The sequence below is a fragment of the Cupressus sempervirens genome, chromosome 4 (assembly GCF_028749045.1).
Source record: "Cupressus sempervirens isolate cs-2001-9-10 chromosome 4, ASM2874904v1, whole genome shotgun sequence".
In the NCBI taxonomy this organism is placed as follows: Eukaryota; Viridiplantae; Streptophyta; class Pinopsida; order Cupressales; family Cupressaceae; genus Cupressus; species Cupressus sempervirens.
In genome coordinates, this window is record NC_143121.1 from 374,991,298 (window position 1) to 375,007,924 (window position 16,627).

Below are 16,627 nucleotides of genomic sequence, written 5' to 3' on the forward strand. Positions count from 1 at the left end.
CTATAAAGCCTCAATACCATACCTAATGCAAACTTTCTTCTTTTCCTACAAGAACATCCACAGAAACAAAAGGAAAAGATAAAGGCAAATCACTCTTTATAGTATGTATAGTAATACCAATAAGAGAGAACATAATGAGTAAAATTTAATATTCAAGAATAATAAATACTTATCTGCACATCAACATCCTTGTATCAGATTGCTCTAATGAAGGTCCATATGCATCAAATCTGAAAATACCTCCATTTAAGTATTTGTCAAACAATGGGAATAAAATATTGATTATTGTTCCTCCACAATGTAAAATTCCCACTTATTTCATTTTATGGATGTTATGACCCTCCTAAATGATTGGTTTATTTCTCAATGATATAAAGCCTCTCAACTAATTTATTATTTCCTTTCTCATAAGAGTTTGTGCATGTGTAATAGACCCATAGGACCAAGTCAAAATTTTAGAAATAATTATCTCTGAGTTCTTTGCTTTGGAGTCTCTCCTGGTGGAGAGTCGTCCTCTCATGGCAAGAAAGAGAAATGTTCCCAACATGACAAGTAGAAGATATCCTCTAAGTTAACATTCACAAGATTGCGCAAACTCTTTTGACTATTTAGGCACATGATTTTCTCATTCACAAAACAATTTAAGCTTTGTGTAGACTCTAGACAGTTTCCTTTGTATATACAAGCCATTCTAAAGTTTCACAAGAACACTCCTATGACACCAACATATTTTCTTGACATATATAAATATTTTCCCTAGTTTCCAAACAGCTCCACTAAATAAATATAGATATATGTATCATGGTGTCACAATAATAAGACATTCTTGCAGACTTCGAATATTAGGAGGGTTGATTTTCCTCTTTAATATGTCTCAAATAGCCACTGGTTGGCCAAGATCCTAAGAAAACTGTGGTGAACTTGCTTTCTACTTTTCACAAGGGCCTCAATCAATCATAATTGTGTTAATTTATCTATGTTGATTTTCTAATCCAATACTATGCCTTGGTACGTAAGATATCATTTGAAACAAATTTAATGGCTCATATTTCTCTTAGTATGCAAGATAATGCGCTGACCCATCCTTAAAGATGCTACGATCTAGTCTTAGATGATGCCCTTGGTTTTTATTTCCTTACTTTGTGCATTATCTTATCAACCACTCCTCCTATGTTGTTGTGATTCTTTTCTGTTAGATCACTAAGCGTTTAGGAATTGTGGAATACTTGTCCTTTCTGTAGCTATCTAATTCTCACAATTCTAGCTGCCACGCAAACCAATATCCAATGAGAGACAATATATATGGAAACGCTCAATAACAGGGGACATCTTCGCTCTGCTTCTATATTCTATGGTATATTGTCCACATGCCCACGACATCTTGTTCATCAATATACTACACATTGACAACTTAATCTATTGGCCTACACCTCATGTCCAACCTCTGTAATCCTACAAAGTCGTCCTTTGCACAAATTTTAAACCACCACCTTATACGCTTCTTTTAGCTCATAAGCAACGCATTTGATTTGTTTCCCTCAACAAAAAAAAGAGAGTGATCTGCGGACCGACGACTTTTGTGGAAGTTCGGAACCCATGGCTAATAACTCATACCATCTATGATGAATGCACAAGGTAATAAATTTGGACCAATATATAAACAAATGCTTCAGCATTATTATTAGCCACCACAACCATAGGTACACCAATTCCCTAAATTCTTCTCCTTTCGCTTTCTATGTAACCAACAAATGAGGCATCAAAAAAAATTCAAAGCATTAAAGGCTCAATTCAACGTTACCATGAGACATCCTATTAAAACTCATAATGGTATTAAAGAGATTGTTCATCTCCTTTAAATTCAGTTCTAACCTTGAATTTTCTCAATGGATATTGTCCAACCTCCATAAAACCCAAGCTACAAGAAAGGCACAATTATTTCAAACAAGAAACACAAACAAATCATGTTTCAGTGTGATCAACCCATCCCAATAACAATCCAGTCACAATATCTCATGGAATGACTTCCAATGTCTATAGTTTGCTAGAATTTGAGCATTTGTAAACTCATGAACATCCAGGTTACCAATTTGTCAAAAAAAAAGCTTACATCACCGCAGTCTCCTTAACAACAATAACCTTAGAAATATATTACTGACAAATATCATTCACTGTTGAAATGTTTATTCACCTCCATTCATTTTTCCAAACATTTTTGTTTACAGATAGCAATTTGAAAAGAAATCTTGTAAAGGCAATGAATAGAAAATAAAAATGCAATGATATCGAAAATTGTGGCAGTATGTTCTTAAGTCATAGAAGGATTTTGGATCAAGCTTGAATAGAAGAATTCGGTTCCAAATAAATTTTCACAAAATGATCACTATAATATCCATAAAATATTCTTCTAAATACAAATTCTCTATATCAACGAATACGTCATCTCTATAAATACTTACAAAACCTCACAAGTTGGTAGGAAAACCAGCTCTTATACCATGTTAAACTTTAGGATAGCTCTTAATGTAATAGAACTACCTATCAAGTATGTGAAGTAGATTCAATATTTATAACTCATGAATGTGTACAATTGCAAAACTTAAGGCATATTGAGAGTGTCTTCAATAGCATTGATCCTCAACATGCTTAGCTCATCTTGAATATTAAGTCTCAGGCCATTTAAATACCCAATCACCTTCTCCTTAGATGACTCTCGACGTCCAGATCTAATTGTCATCTTGTATAACTATTATGCATGATCCTTGATAGTTAAATATTTTTCCTTTATGTTCTACAACTTTTTAAACAACTCCAATTCATAATCTTCCGTTATGAATTTGGCCTCAAGTCTAGAACCATAAACCTCCCTTTAAAAATCTTTTCACCATAATGGCGCATGCCCTTTTAACTTGGTGTGAGCTAACCTAACGCTTTGTGGATCCCTAATGTCCTCAAGTTCAAAGTAAACATCTAATTCAACAATCCAATCGATCAAATCCTCAAGATGTAATGAGCCAGAGAAACAAAAAACATCTATTCTATGGCGCTTACCCATTTGTGCCATAGCCTTCAACAATCTTTCCTCTTCAGCAAGGATCTCAACTTCAATAGTCTCCAGATCTTCAACAACTTCCTCATATTGATCTTTTGTCTCAGGATTCCTTCTAAATTTAGTTAGAACATTACAATCTCAGTCCTCGTCTCATTTTTTAAGTACTCCATTATTTGTTATAATCTATGTTACCGGTTTCAAGTTCGGGTTCAAGTTTTTTTGCTGGTACGGCAAAATTTTGAAGTGGGATTTGGATTTGTTTGGATATTTCATTAGTACAAAAACATGTATATATATACATTACATAAACATATGCATGCAGCCACGAAGAATGAATTAACATTAGAATGCCACATAGTATCATAAAAACAACAAAAACACTATAAACTTGCAATCATAACATCATATCTATTAGCAACACCAAAATATTAAATAATATCAAGTCCAAGTATCATTATTTTTACTTTCACCAATGATGAAGGAGCATCTTGCATCATGAAAAGGGGGTGTGATCAAAATTATTATTTACATAATAATAATAATAATAATAATAATTGTGGAGGAGAGAGAAAGTAACAAAAATTAGAGGAAAAATAATTTTAAAAATTTTTAAAAGGGGAAAAAGAGAGAAAAGAGGAATTTCTATTTTCAAGGTGCATAGGTGGCGTAAATAGAAAAAAATTTAAAATGGTTGCCATTTCATTTATTGAGGTGTGAAGGTGGGATCTTAGAAGTTTTGTGGAAAGTTCCTTAAATCATGCATTTAATATTTGTTGTGATCCACAAAGAAAATGTAATTTTCTAATTGGTCCGCACGATGGTGCTTAGTTGTATTTGGGTGGGAATTTAATATTTGTTTTAAGGTAGTTGTATTTACCTTTTATCCCACATTGGTTGTGTTTGTAATATCTTGGGTGGTAAGTGCCTATATAAGCAACAATTATGATCATTTGTAATCAAGCTCTTCAAGTATAAGTTCTTCAAGTGTAAGCTCTTGTGGTGAAGCTCTCATGGTGTAATCTCTTGTAAGCAAGCTTGGAGGTGAAAGATCTTAGTGTGTAAGATCTTGAGAGAAAGTTTCTTCTTGGTGAAGCTCTTCTTTGTGGAAGTTCTCTTGGTGGAAGCTCTTGGTGAAGCTCTTGGTGTGAAGACTCTTCTTGTGGAAGCTCTTATTTGGGAGTTCTCTTATGTTGAAGCATTTGTAAACTTCTTTTGGAAGAAGTCAAATCTATGATATCATCTTGTTGATGTTGTAAGAATTTTCAAGTATAATAAAGCATGCTTTGTGAAGCATTTCATCTTCTTTGTCTCTGTACTGATTTTTTTTTTTTGGTTGTGAGTTTGTAAGGGTGGTGTGGCCCTTTGTCAAACAATTAGAACTTTATACTAATTTTTAATCACCTAATGGATTATCCAAATCTTCATCTTCTTCTTCTCATCATCAAAGGCATTAGTCAATTCACAAATAGTGACAATGTCAATGAGATCAATTGCACTAATGGCATTCCTATTGAAAGATAATCAGCAATAAGAAATATATAAAACTGAAACAAAGAGACTAGAAATATCTTGGGAAAACCCTTTCGAGAATGAAGGGAAAACCCAACCACAGAACACAAATATATCTTTATTGATAATGAAATCTTAAGTGTACAATATCCTTTGGTAGATTTGAATATATAACAATAGGAGAGACATTTTCACATTATAACCGAAGGTCTCTTGCGATTCCCATAACTCCTATAATTAAATATAACTCTTTGAATATTCATGCCTCAATGCATCTGAATGATACGTAATTTACATTTAATATTAAACATAAGTGTCCTTTTTAGCTTAAGCTGACAATAACGGTAATAACGTCCATATTTTGAGAGATAAATATCACTATCGCAGCTACCATCTTCAACACTCCCTCTTAGCCAGAGAGAGATCTTTAGTTGAACAGTCACACAAAGCTGCAACCAAAAATGTCAATGATAAATTCTGATCATACAAATTCAAAACATAATTCATGGAGTTACTCAACATGAAAACCTGTAACAATGAGTCATATTCATAGAATCACTCAACATGAAATGATTTGTAAGACTCACAGCTAAGCCTTTATTCAAGGACTCTCTCAACGTGAATTGTCCTGGAATCTCTCAACATGACTTCCAACTCCCATCACAGAATCTCTCAACGTAATTGACATCATGGACTCTCTCAACATGATGTTCACTATCACATAGTGAAAGAGTTATCATAGCTAATCTTACAATCTCATTTATTCACACAAGAATAAAAAAGACAATAATAAACTAAAACTTGATTCCATTTAAATCTCAAATTTTATAAATACCACAAGCATCACAAGAATCTATGATAGTGATGGGGATTCCGTAAGTACTCCCTCTTAATTTTGAAGCTAAAATCTCCCTCTCAAGCTCAACATTTCCCTTTGGAGCTATATTCCTTATCTTGTTACATCTTGCAAGTAACCAAGAGAGATCAATTTATCATAAAGAAATATATATACATTATGACAACAACCAATTAATAGAAGGCTTATCTCTTCTTTTTTAATTTCTTGACTTTGAGCTTCATAAATGACAGGATATTATGCCACTGCTCAATATTCCAACTTTGCATGCTCATGCAATTATCCCATGTGCAGACTAAAGCACAGCTCAGTACTATAAATTCTCAAATAGCTCTATCCATGAAATATATCTGTCTGCCTGAAGGTATATCAAATGAACACATCCAATACATAAGGATGAAGCCTACAGGAATTTGATCAACAAAGATCAAATTTAAGTACCGCAAAACAAGTACACAGAAGGCATTCTCAAAATTCTAGATTTTCTAGGCACCAAAATAATTAGAATAAGATAACCCATAGAATGATTTTACCGATTGCGTACAAAAAGAACCTTAACATAGATCATAAAGGTTGCTAGAACATTAAGCAGAGAACAATATCACAATAGCTGCTTGTTAGTAGAGCATAGAACAATAATAATCCACAAAAATCAAAACAATCTCCTCTACAATAACTTATCTCCACATATACTAATATCCAATACAGAACACACACCGCACACAGCACTCTCGAATATGAAGTAAAGAATACCAAAAAAAAAACATGAACATGGATAGATGCCTACTTTTCAATTGGCAATAGTTACAAAAAGAAGAGCGGTGACAACTGTAGGAACATGCACAGACTTGGCTGAGTCAACCATGAAGACACTTGACAGTCTCCATGCCAAATGCTAGTGATAATATAAAGAAGACAACAATGGTGAAAATAATAAACTCTCAATACACATAACAGCATAATAAGCAATAACTAATCACTAATGAAATGGAAGCACCGGCCATGAGAAACAAGTATTACTGCCTATAATATTATATATTTGAAGGCATAAACCAAAGGATATAAGGTAACCCTGAGGCTCTCCATGGGAAGCACAGAAGAACCTAGCTCCAAGCAAATTTCATCTACTCCAAATTCCACCTTAATCGTCAACATTGGGTCTATATTCAAAGGCCACAGAGAGGTTCCAATAATAGAAGCTCCCCTACTCAATTGCACAAACATTCCCAAGTGCTAGACGCAAGCTATCCCTTAACATTGCTTTCCAGATCATCACAATGACACATTGGAACGACAACCGTTGTTGAATCACTCATGAATTTGTGTCAATCGAGCGAGGAAGAGAAGCAACTTTAGAGAGTTGCGCATAGCAAACGGGATGTTGCTCCATTTCGCTCTCTCTTATCAATTCGATGTCGTTGATTTCATTTGGAATCTGAGACTGCATTCATTAAGCAAGAGTCAAGACCATAGTCATACAAAAAAAAAAGGCAACAAGCCTTGGTGGATCATAATTAGAAATACGTCAAATCACATCAATAAGCATCGAAGAACAATCTTTTGAAGCCTCCTTCGAAAGGAAGATTGCTATGAACTTCATTTGACTGTTGAAGTATAATCTACATTGAAATTGAGAAACCGTTCAACCCCGACTAGAGACATAGACCCATGATATGATACACACAATCATAAAACAAAGGGGGCACATAAATCACCAAAGCTGAAGAACGTGCGCTCACAGCATGAGAGAGCCAAAACAAGCTGACGACAGAAGAAAAAACAAATATGTGCACAAAAATATATTTCTTCACTACAACACATAAGAGGAAGGTTGCATGAAAACAAAAGGTCAATGTGTGAAATTTAGAGTCTTTCCAATAGTGCTTAACATAAAGTCTCAAACCCATAACCATTTACACCAACGCGTTTGGTGTGGAGGTGGAATACTGAGCAAAAATGGAAAACGCATGGGCCACTGTAGAGGAGTAACTGTTGATTGAATTTCTTGCACCGCAACATATTGCCTTATGCAAAATAACCCTCTAGATAAAGAAAAATATCATCTCATGAGCAGAGAATTTTAAACCGATCTAACACAAAGAAACAAGCCACATCAAATATGATTGAAACTAAAAGAACAACCCACCATACAATAACCATAAAATTATCAAGGCCAAGAGAATGATCACAACAAATAAATCATGATGCCAACAAAACATAAGGACTTAACAAAATTTCTAAGCAATAAATGCACGTAAAAAGACTTTCTTGACTGCTGTTATCCACCAAGCTCTGATACCATGTTGAATGTAAAAAGCAGAAATCAATGAAGATAATCAACAATAAGAAATATATAAAACTATAACAAAGACACTAGAAATATCCTGGGAAAACCCTTCTGAAATGAAGGGAAAAACCCAGCCACACAACACAAATATATCTTTATTGATAATGAAATGTTAAGTGTACAATATCCTTTGGTAGATGCGAATATATAACAATAAGAGAGACTCTCCACATTATAGCCGAAGGTCTCTTGTGATTCCCATAACTCCTATAATTAATTATAACTCTTTGAATATTCATGACTGAATGCATGTGAATGACACGTCATTTACATTTAATATTAAACATAAGTGTCATTTTCAGCTGAAGGGACAATAACAGCAATAACGTCCATATTTTGAGAGATAAATATCTTTATCACAGCTACCATCTTTAACAATTCCTTCTTTCTAAGTTGTCAAATGCTTATTAGTTTTTCATTGTACAGAGAGATTGTTAGTTTGTAATTAACAACCTACTTGAAAAATGTTATATAAGTAGCTTGCAACTATCTTCATCTATTGAAGATGTTTAATGTTTAAAATATAATTTATCATAATACGGAGCTTCTAATTAAGCAGACAGGTGTTATTATCAGCAATTGAATATAAAATTTTCAATAGAAGATATCTTGAGTGCTGGTTTAAATTGATGTAAGAAATATCTGAACTTCAACAAATTTTGTTTTGTAATGTTAAAGATCTTTATTCAAATTCTGTCATAATCATTTTTTGCACTAAATTATAGAATGCTTATCGGTGGAATTGTACTTGGTTCCAACTCGGTTTGCCTAGGTCTACCCTGGATCGACCTACGTTCAGCCTGGAGGAAGCAGCCTACCTGAGTTCAAACCCAAGTGGAAATCAAAAGGGAACCAGGACCAAAACCAAGGACTGGTTTGAAATTCACCTAGTTCGAAGGGCTAGGGGGAGAACTGGATAACTATGAATCTATGCTGTATTATTTCTGGGCAGATTGTGTGACAATTTTTGTATCAACGTTTCGGATCACACTCTGTGATCCATCATCAAGATGAAAGAGCTAAATGAGAAATGTGGTAAGATTGACCCGTAGTTGTGGGTGCACAACAGTCGAGGAGAGTTTAGGAGAGTTTGAGGTTTGGCAGCAAGGTGAATAAAGGATCACAGGTATAGTGAGCAAAATGAAAAAGATAAATCTAAATATGAGAAGAACTACGCGAAATATAAGGAAACAAACTTACTTGTGAAAAAAAAATTTTAAAAAGAAAAAAACAACATGAATGGTGTATATATATAAAGCAGGTATCCCGGAAAGTAGCAAAAGAAAAAGATTAGAAATAATTTAAGAATAAAATACGACAATAATAATAGCAATAATGCTAATAAATATATATATATATATATATATATATATATATATATATATATATATATATATATATATATTTATATATTTATATATATATATATATATATAATTATTATTATCTAAGATAATATAATGATGGATTATAATTATAAAATAATTATAATAATTATAATATAATTATTATTATCTAAGATACTATAATGATGGATAACTATGGTTAGGTTCATCCTTCCACTCCTTCGATGCAACTACCTCAGCTTCGGCAATCTGATCACGGTGCTTCAATTGCCTCTCCTTCAGTGATTTATTGAACACATGCTTGTAATCTACCTTGATCAATAATCTTCCATTGATGCAATACCTCCAACAGTTGGTAATAAATCCTCTTCCTAATCACCTTGTGCAAGCCCTCTGCTGATGTAGGTCAGATCCCTAGTTCTACCACCCCACAAAGAACAAATCCATAACTTTGCAATCTTAGGAATAAGGATCTGCAATCAGTGAAATTAAACTAGTGCTTTAATACCGCTTGGTCTAGTCATGGCAAGAGTTTCCCCAATGGAGATGGTCCAACCATGCAACTAGAGTCAACACAGCAAAAATCCAAACCAATAACAATAATCAACACCAACAAATATGCAAATGGATCTTATTATCACAGGAACACGAATATATATCATTTTGGCCTACAAATGCAGCTTATAAATTATTTACAGACATGCCTTCTTACTAAAGGCATGAACTACCTTCTAGATCACCACACTTTGTCCCATTCATGATTACACATTCTCTCTCCCTAAACAAGATCTACTACAACACATATACTAGATTGCCAGTCACAAATCGACTTGTCTTACCACATTATCCAAAGATGCAGAAACATATTACGGTATATCGCTCAAGACACAAATCATATAGATCATTACACTAAACTGTAAGCCTTCGCAATTCAAGATACAAGTCCACACATAATCGAAGAACGCTGTGATATTTTCCATTAAACTTCGCTGAACGTGGAATGTCATCGCAAGGTCAATAAGTTCAAGCTGCCCATAAGAATAGGAAGAACAAATAGGACCAGACCAATCTTAAGATAACTTCATCAAGAAGAAAACAATCAGAATGTGAACTCGGACATAGATGTACCATGATGCCAAGAACATGTCACAAGGATCACATGGAAACATTTTTGGAAGATACAAGATTGTCAGCTGCCCAAGGATGCTCCTGCATCAAAATATACTAATACATAATAATATATACTTAGCCAATTCTTTAATCACTCCCCAATATCATTAAAAGGATACACTGGTGTTTGTGTAGGACGAGGTAGAGTAAAACGTAAGAGGAAACTCCCAAGATGGGATAAGGACACAGTCCTAAAGCCTTGAGGGAGCCTACATGTAGATTGATGAAGCACCACACACCATAATAAATTTCCATCCTTCTTAAGACAGTTGATTAGAAGAGAAGTAAGGAATTAGGGCTTATGTATTATGGATCAGTCCTTATTTCTTAATTTAAATGCATAGTGATGTATGTTAATCCTTGGAATGGGCAACCTCCTAGTAGGGAACATTACAAACTATCACTCCCAAGCACAGTTCAAACCTTACTTGGGGATTTTAGGGTAAATCATATAAAGACCCAGGCAAGGACATTGCATTCCAAGAGAAAGAAAAAGGTAAAAAGGTTGCTCTGGTTGAGAGACCATTTGCAGGTGTCTAGAGTTGGTTGTACTTGCTAACGAGGCTCTATTTCTGGCTCAGTGTTGTTAACAATTGTTAGTATCATGAAGGACATGAGCTCACTCTTCTAAGCACTTCCCTTTTAAAGGGTTTCATTAACTACAATCATGCACCTGAGAGTCTTTGAGCACTTCAAATTCATTGTGCAAGAGTCTTTTTACAATCTATATATTATTTCAAATTTAAGAACTTGCCCAACCACATTAGTGGACATGCCTACTTCCCAGTCTCTTGTGCCATCAAGTGTCAGTACATGCACAACCATGTAAATTATGAGATTGCAGGAACCAATAGGAGCTGAGAATAATATTTTGTCTCTTCTCAAAGTGAAAATGCATTAAGGTAAATATGGCTAACAATGAAGATGTAATTTTTAAAACAACTTCTCTCTCATGCATTTATTCTCGTTAACAAAGAGGTTGGGAGATGAGCATACTATCTGCACAGAGGACCTTACAAAAATCTCTCTACAACAAATATGAGGTAACTATAAGATATTTAGGAAGATATAATCATTAAAACTGACCACTTCCCAGGCACCTATTTTCATCAACTTAAGTTACTGGAACATGACTAACACTATGTCAATCTAATTTCAAGGGAGAGACTTTGTGAAGTGATCAGAAATTCATCTATCAACCATGAGATAGTTTCACGACTTCATTGACAAAAACACATTTATCCCAGAAACAGATATAAGCTTGAACTCATCACATCTTAAAATTGTTCAATTTCTAAAACCTAGTAGAATAAGAAAATAATAAAATACTAGGAGATCATGATACAGTTTAAACAGCTCCCACACATATTAAAGTTCAGATTCATGCAATAGAAATATACCTGTTATGAAAGTCAGACTTTTCTGAAACTTGAGCTAATTTCATTAGTCCAAAGCAGTCCTGCCCAACATTTAATGTCATACAATTAATGAAAATACAAAACCTGGGGAATGATAATGTTTTAAACATGCAAGAAGCTTGTTCTGCTCACCTCATTTTCGTAAGAAGTTTGCTCCAACTCTAAAATACCATCTAACAATTGTGAGTTAACTTCAGAGTCGATTTGTGGAAGATCCAGGCTACGGTTACCTGGGTCAAAAAGCTCCCAAGGACTGTGTGTGTGAGGACCAGATGGGTCATCCTTATATTGCACAATATACTTCTCCCATGGACTATCTCCAAAATTAGGTGACTTTGGTTTTACAGACATAATTCTGCCTGTGTACCAATTCCCTCCTTCACCATTCTCAGCTCTCCACCAAACATCACACTTATCCCTATGTGTCCAGTTTCTCTTTATTGCAGCATCATAACGACTTTTCTCTACAAGAAAGTCAGGAAAATTAGTCAACTCGGGCAATGTCAACTTGAAGTTCTTCCCATTCACATTGGAATTTGGACCAATGAATTTGAGCATCAACTTGCAGCAGGTGTCCCCAGATCCAGCAAGAGGAGAATACTCCAGCCCAACAACACGGCAAAACTCTACGGACTTTATACTATCCTTATAGGATTTCCATGGTCCTCTTTCTTGTAAGTTACTGAAATGCAGAAACTCTTGATGTCCCTGCCAAAGAAACCAGAAAATTTGTTTCAATTGCATTCCAAGATCATCTAGAAGTATTAGCAACTAATATCAAAATATAAAAGAAATCTATTCTTCTTGCCAAAACCCAAACCAAACAAGCATCCAGTAATTCTAATTTCTACCTGTATGAAATATGCAACCTCATCTCCAAACTGTGGAATGTATCGATTGCCTTCTTCAGCCGCAGATAGTATTAGCCAAGATTGCTTTCTTGTTGACTGTCGTCCCTTCTTCTTTTCCACAGGCATCCTCAAATTTGTTGACATTGTAGTCTTCTTGTTTCTAGCAGGTCTTAATGTACTCAAAACTCTGGAAGTGGAACCCCACTCTGAACACACCAGTGATTGTCTAGTATCTAATCCTTCTGTCGGAATTCCAACACGTTTTTCTTCATAATTAATGTTTTCATCAATCATACAATGGTTAGAAGTACCACCATCTTCCTGAACAAACTCTTTGGCTTGCTTCATCCGTTTTGATCTAGCCTTGCGACCACCTTCAGCTGACACGGCATGAAATTTCAATGTAATTTTTGGAATCTGCTTATCCTCATTGAAGGAGTTTTGAAGCATAACTGTTGAACTCTCTCCTACACATGCATTAGCTCCAAAGTTATGTTGCCTCTCATTCCATGTATTATGCATTCCACCCTCCGTCTCTACATCAGGTACTGCATTCAATCCAATATTTCCTGTATTATTACCATTATGATAATCAAAATTATCTATTTCCTTGCTGTCCTCAGGCTGCAGTCCCCAGTCAACTCTTGATCTATTAGCACTACCCCTCCATGTGAGCCTTTCAGGCATATTCTCCACTGACTGTGTACTTTGGAAAGTTTGCACATTCCCCAAATCCTCCCAGTCTTCTGACGGATTAGGTTTTTGCTCAGAAGATATGTTATGGTAACCTTTCTTTGTCCTTTTAGACTTATTCTTAAGCTTACTAAAATTGCTGTATTTTGTATCAGTTGCTTCACAGATGTGCTTGTCATCATGGTTGAGATTAACGTTCCCACCATTGTCAGATACATTTTCATCCATTCCATTATATTCGCTTAAGTTACTAATAGCACGAACATGACCAATACTTCCTTGAAATTTTTCTGACACATAGCCTTCATCCTCTTTCCAATTTGCTTCCATTCCGTTGCCATGGCCAGTGCGAGATGCATCTACATTCACCATTGAATTTCTTCCAGGGAACAATTCTTCAGATCCTGTCAGGCAATTGGATTTCCTATCAGGAGGAAATTCCCCACATACTGCCAAATTTAAACCTTCAGAACAAGAGGCTAAGCAGAAATTTTGTGGCTTTATATGTAACATGTCAGCTTCATGTTCATCCACACCTTGCAAAGAAGACATGTCAGCAATATCCTCACCCTTTATTCCAGCCTTTGGACTTTGAGAAGTACAATTGTATGTCCCTTTTAGATGATGTCGAATATCCACTGCAATTCCATTGTCCAACTTAGATACAACATTCAAATCCCCCAACCGAGGCCGCTTGGATGTCCGAGTCCTTACTTCTCCCCATCTGATTTCCTTTCCATCATACCTCGGGGAAAGATCATGAGGATTCTCTAGAGAAGTTCCATTTTCATCAAAACTCTTGTTAATTCCATTGTCATGATCATCACACCAGGCACTCTCAGATCTATATTCAGCATTCGATGATGCAAAACACTGTCTTCCAGACTGCTTAGTATCTAATTCATCAAGAGAACAAGAAGCTATTTCATTTTTCTCTTCTTTCAAACATATCTCAACAGAAGAAGAAGTTAAATTTGCCTGGACATCAGAATCAGATCTTGTACTTTCAGGAAGAACTAATTTCCTAGAATCCCGAGATGGTAGCTTCAACATTATTCTTCTCCCAGACCTAACATACTTGTTGGATTCCTCATTATTATCAGTTTCTCCATCATTATTATCTTCAACATGTTGAAATGAACTAGTAACAGGCATGAGATCATCTTGTGACCTATCTTTGTCAGCAAAATTTTTCTGTTTAGAATTCCTTAAATATCTTTCTGACTCACTGCTCAGAGGATTTTCATCAGGCTGTGAGTATCCACTTCCTCGTACTTCACTGTCTTCTTCATCATACTCTTCATCTGTAGAACTATCACCTATGCGGGAAAATAAGGTAAGGGCATTCTGTGCAGCACGTCTCTGTGGTCTTGTGGTTTTTTCAGATAATCTTTCCTTTGCAAGAAATGTGCCATGTCTGGAATGTTTGTACTTCTTTTGCCTGCTTCGAGTTCCATCACCTCTTTCCGCATCTTTCTTCTTTGCACGTCTTCCAGAAGATGTAAACAATGTACCCTGAAGAAGCAGAAAAAAGTTGCAATTTCCATTAGTCTTTAATGTGCAACCACAGTGAAACTCAAATACAAGTACATAAAAGTTCAAAAATAAAAGAATAAATTTACCTCTGCCTTGTGTTTCTTTCTTTTAGACCTACGAAGATGTGCCCTGCTATTAGCTTCACCTTTGCTGCTGTTATCATCTTCGTCCATACTGCATCCTGCATCTTCTGAAGAACAGGCATTCAGACTCCCTTGTTCACCTTCACTGGTACATTCCTCTGTGACATTGTATTCCGAACCAGTGTCATCACTTTGAACATCATTTTCCTGCTCCCAGTCCATGGCATCTTCCAATACTGCTGGTTGCTCAAGCCACCTATCTCTATTTCGGTCAATTTGAGCAGGGGGTAGTTGTCCTAAAATATCATCTGGAATAGCATAAAGTCCATCATCATTTGTCCCAACAGCTAGTCTTACAGAAGGTGGCTGCCAGTCAATCCCTAGAGCTCCCAATCGTCGCTGCTGATACATACTTTGATATGGCTCAGGGTAAGGAATCATACCTGAATTTTTCGAGCCCAAAAGAGGCATGAATGAGAAACTTATAATGCAAAACATATATTTGTGTAAGAAATCTACAAGAGTGGAACATGTAAAATCAATAGTTCAATGGAAGAATGGTTTAATAGAAAGTCAGAAATAAATACAATATACTTGTTTTCTTGTTGAAGTGTTGCAGCCATATTCTAACTATTTCTAATATTGCATGTAATGCCTTATTGAAATCCTTTGCACACAGAAGGATACATAGACTCTTGTTGTTAACACGAATTCACATGCTAAGGAATTATAGCCCTCATATATAATTACTGCCCAGTCATAATTAGGTATATTGCATGCAATCCCTTCTTGAATTCCATCAGCAACAAAAAGATGCTCATATATTATTATGCCAACAAAAGCTTTATTGACCATGCAAAATGAGGTAAAACCCTCAAGATCCGTGGATGAATAATGAAAATTATGGTACTCCATGGGTATGTATTTTTCTTTGGATGATGACTAAATATCATTTTATCATTGCTACTCGCAATTAAGTTATATAATAATTCATATTTTCCGAAATAAGTTAATATAACTACAGTATATAGTGTCAAAATTCCAATCGCAATAACTAATTACCTCATGCTTTAAAAATATTGTATCAATCACACAATTTCTTGATAAGCAAGCTATGGAAAAAAAAAATAGAAGCATACATAAATAATTAACATCATTACTTGTTTTGCATCACTGAAAAAAAAGTACCAAGTAAAGCTCTCCACAACTCAGAACCCATAGTTGCTCGGAAACCCATTTGTATCTTATACTTAGTTTTTGTAATCCTCTGGAAAACTTAATCTTTCAAAAGACAATCTTGAATGAAATAATTATGATCTTCTATTTTGCTCCTATCTTCATACTATTTCAGCTAAAAATCTTAATCGTAACAAGGACAAGATTGAAGACAAATCTAAATCATTACTTTGTTCCAGATTGTACAGTGATTTCAATACTGATGTGTGGTGTGTTTGAAACTTGCCAGAGTTTCATACGGTTACTTGCTTCTGAAATATAAAATGCAGAGATAAAGAACAGCAACTGAATAAACTAAAGCATCTGATGAAAGAATCAAAATATCTGACCTCTTACAGAAACACGAATGTTTAAAAAGAATTTGTAAAATGCATAAGCCAAGAAAACCAAGATCAATACCAAGCGCTATCATTAATATTCTGCAAAATACATATGATAAACAACTTATCATGCCCTGAAATCTGTTAATACCCATACTAAAAATGACAGTCCAAGATGGACAGATCTCCATCCTGTAGAAAGTGATTGTC

General features: G+C 35.0%; 1 protein-coding gene across 1 annotated transcript in view; it reads right to left on the reverse strand.

The window, feature by feature from the left end:
- LOC149561636 (WD40/YVTN repeat and Bromo-WDR9-I-like domain-containing protein) overlaps positions 1 to 16,627 on the reverse strand; it is a 129,694-nt gene that overhangs the window by 27,660 nt on the left and 85,407 nt on the right. The window contains exons 21-24 of the mRNA XM_089825218.1: positions 14,865 to 15,304; positions 12,550 to 14,757; positions 11,831 to 12,406; positions 11,681 to 11,739 (exon numbers count right to left, since the gene is read on the reverse strand). Of these exons, the coding sequence (XP_089681344.1) occupies positions 11,681 to 11,739; positions 11,831 to 12,406; positions 12,550 to 14,757; positions 14,865 to 15,304 (3,283 nt within the window). The remainder of the gene's footprint in view (positions 1 to 11,680; positions 11,740 to 11,830; positions 12,407 to 12,549; positions 14,758 to 14,864; positions 15,305 to 16,627) is intronic.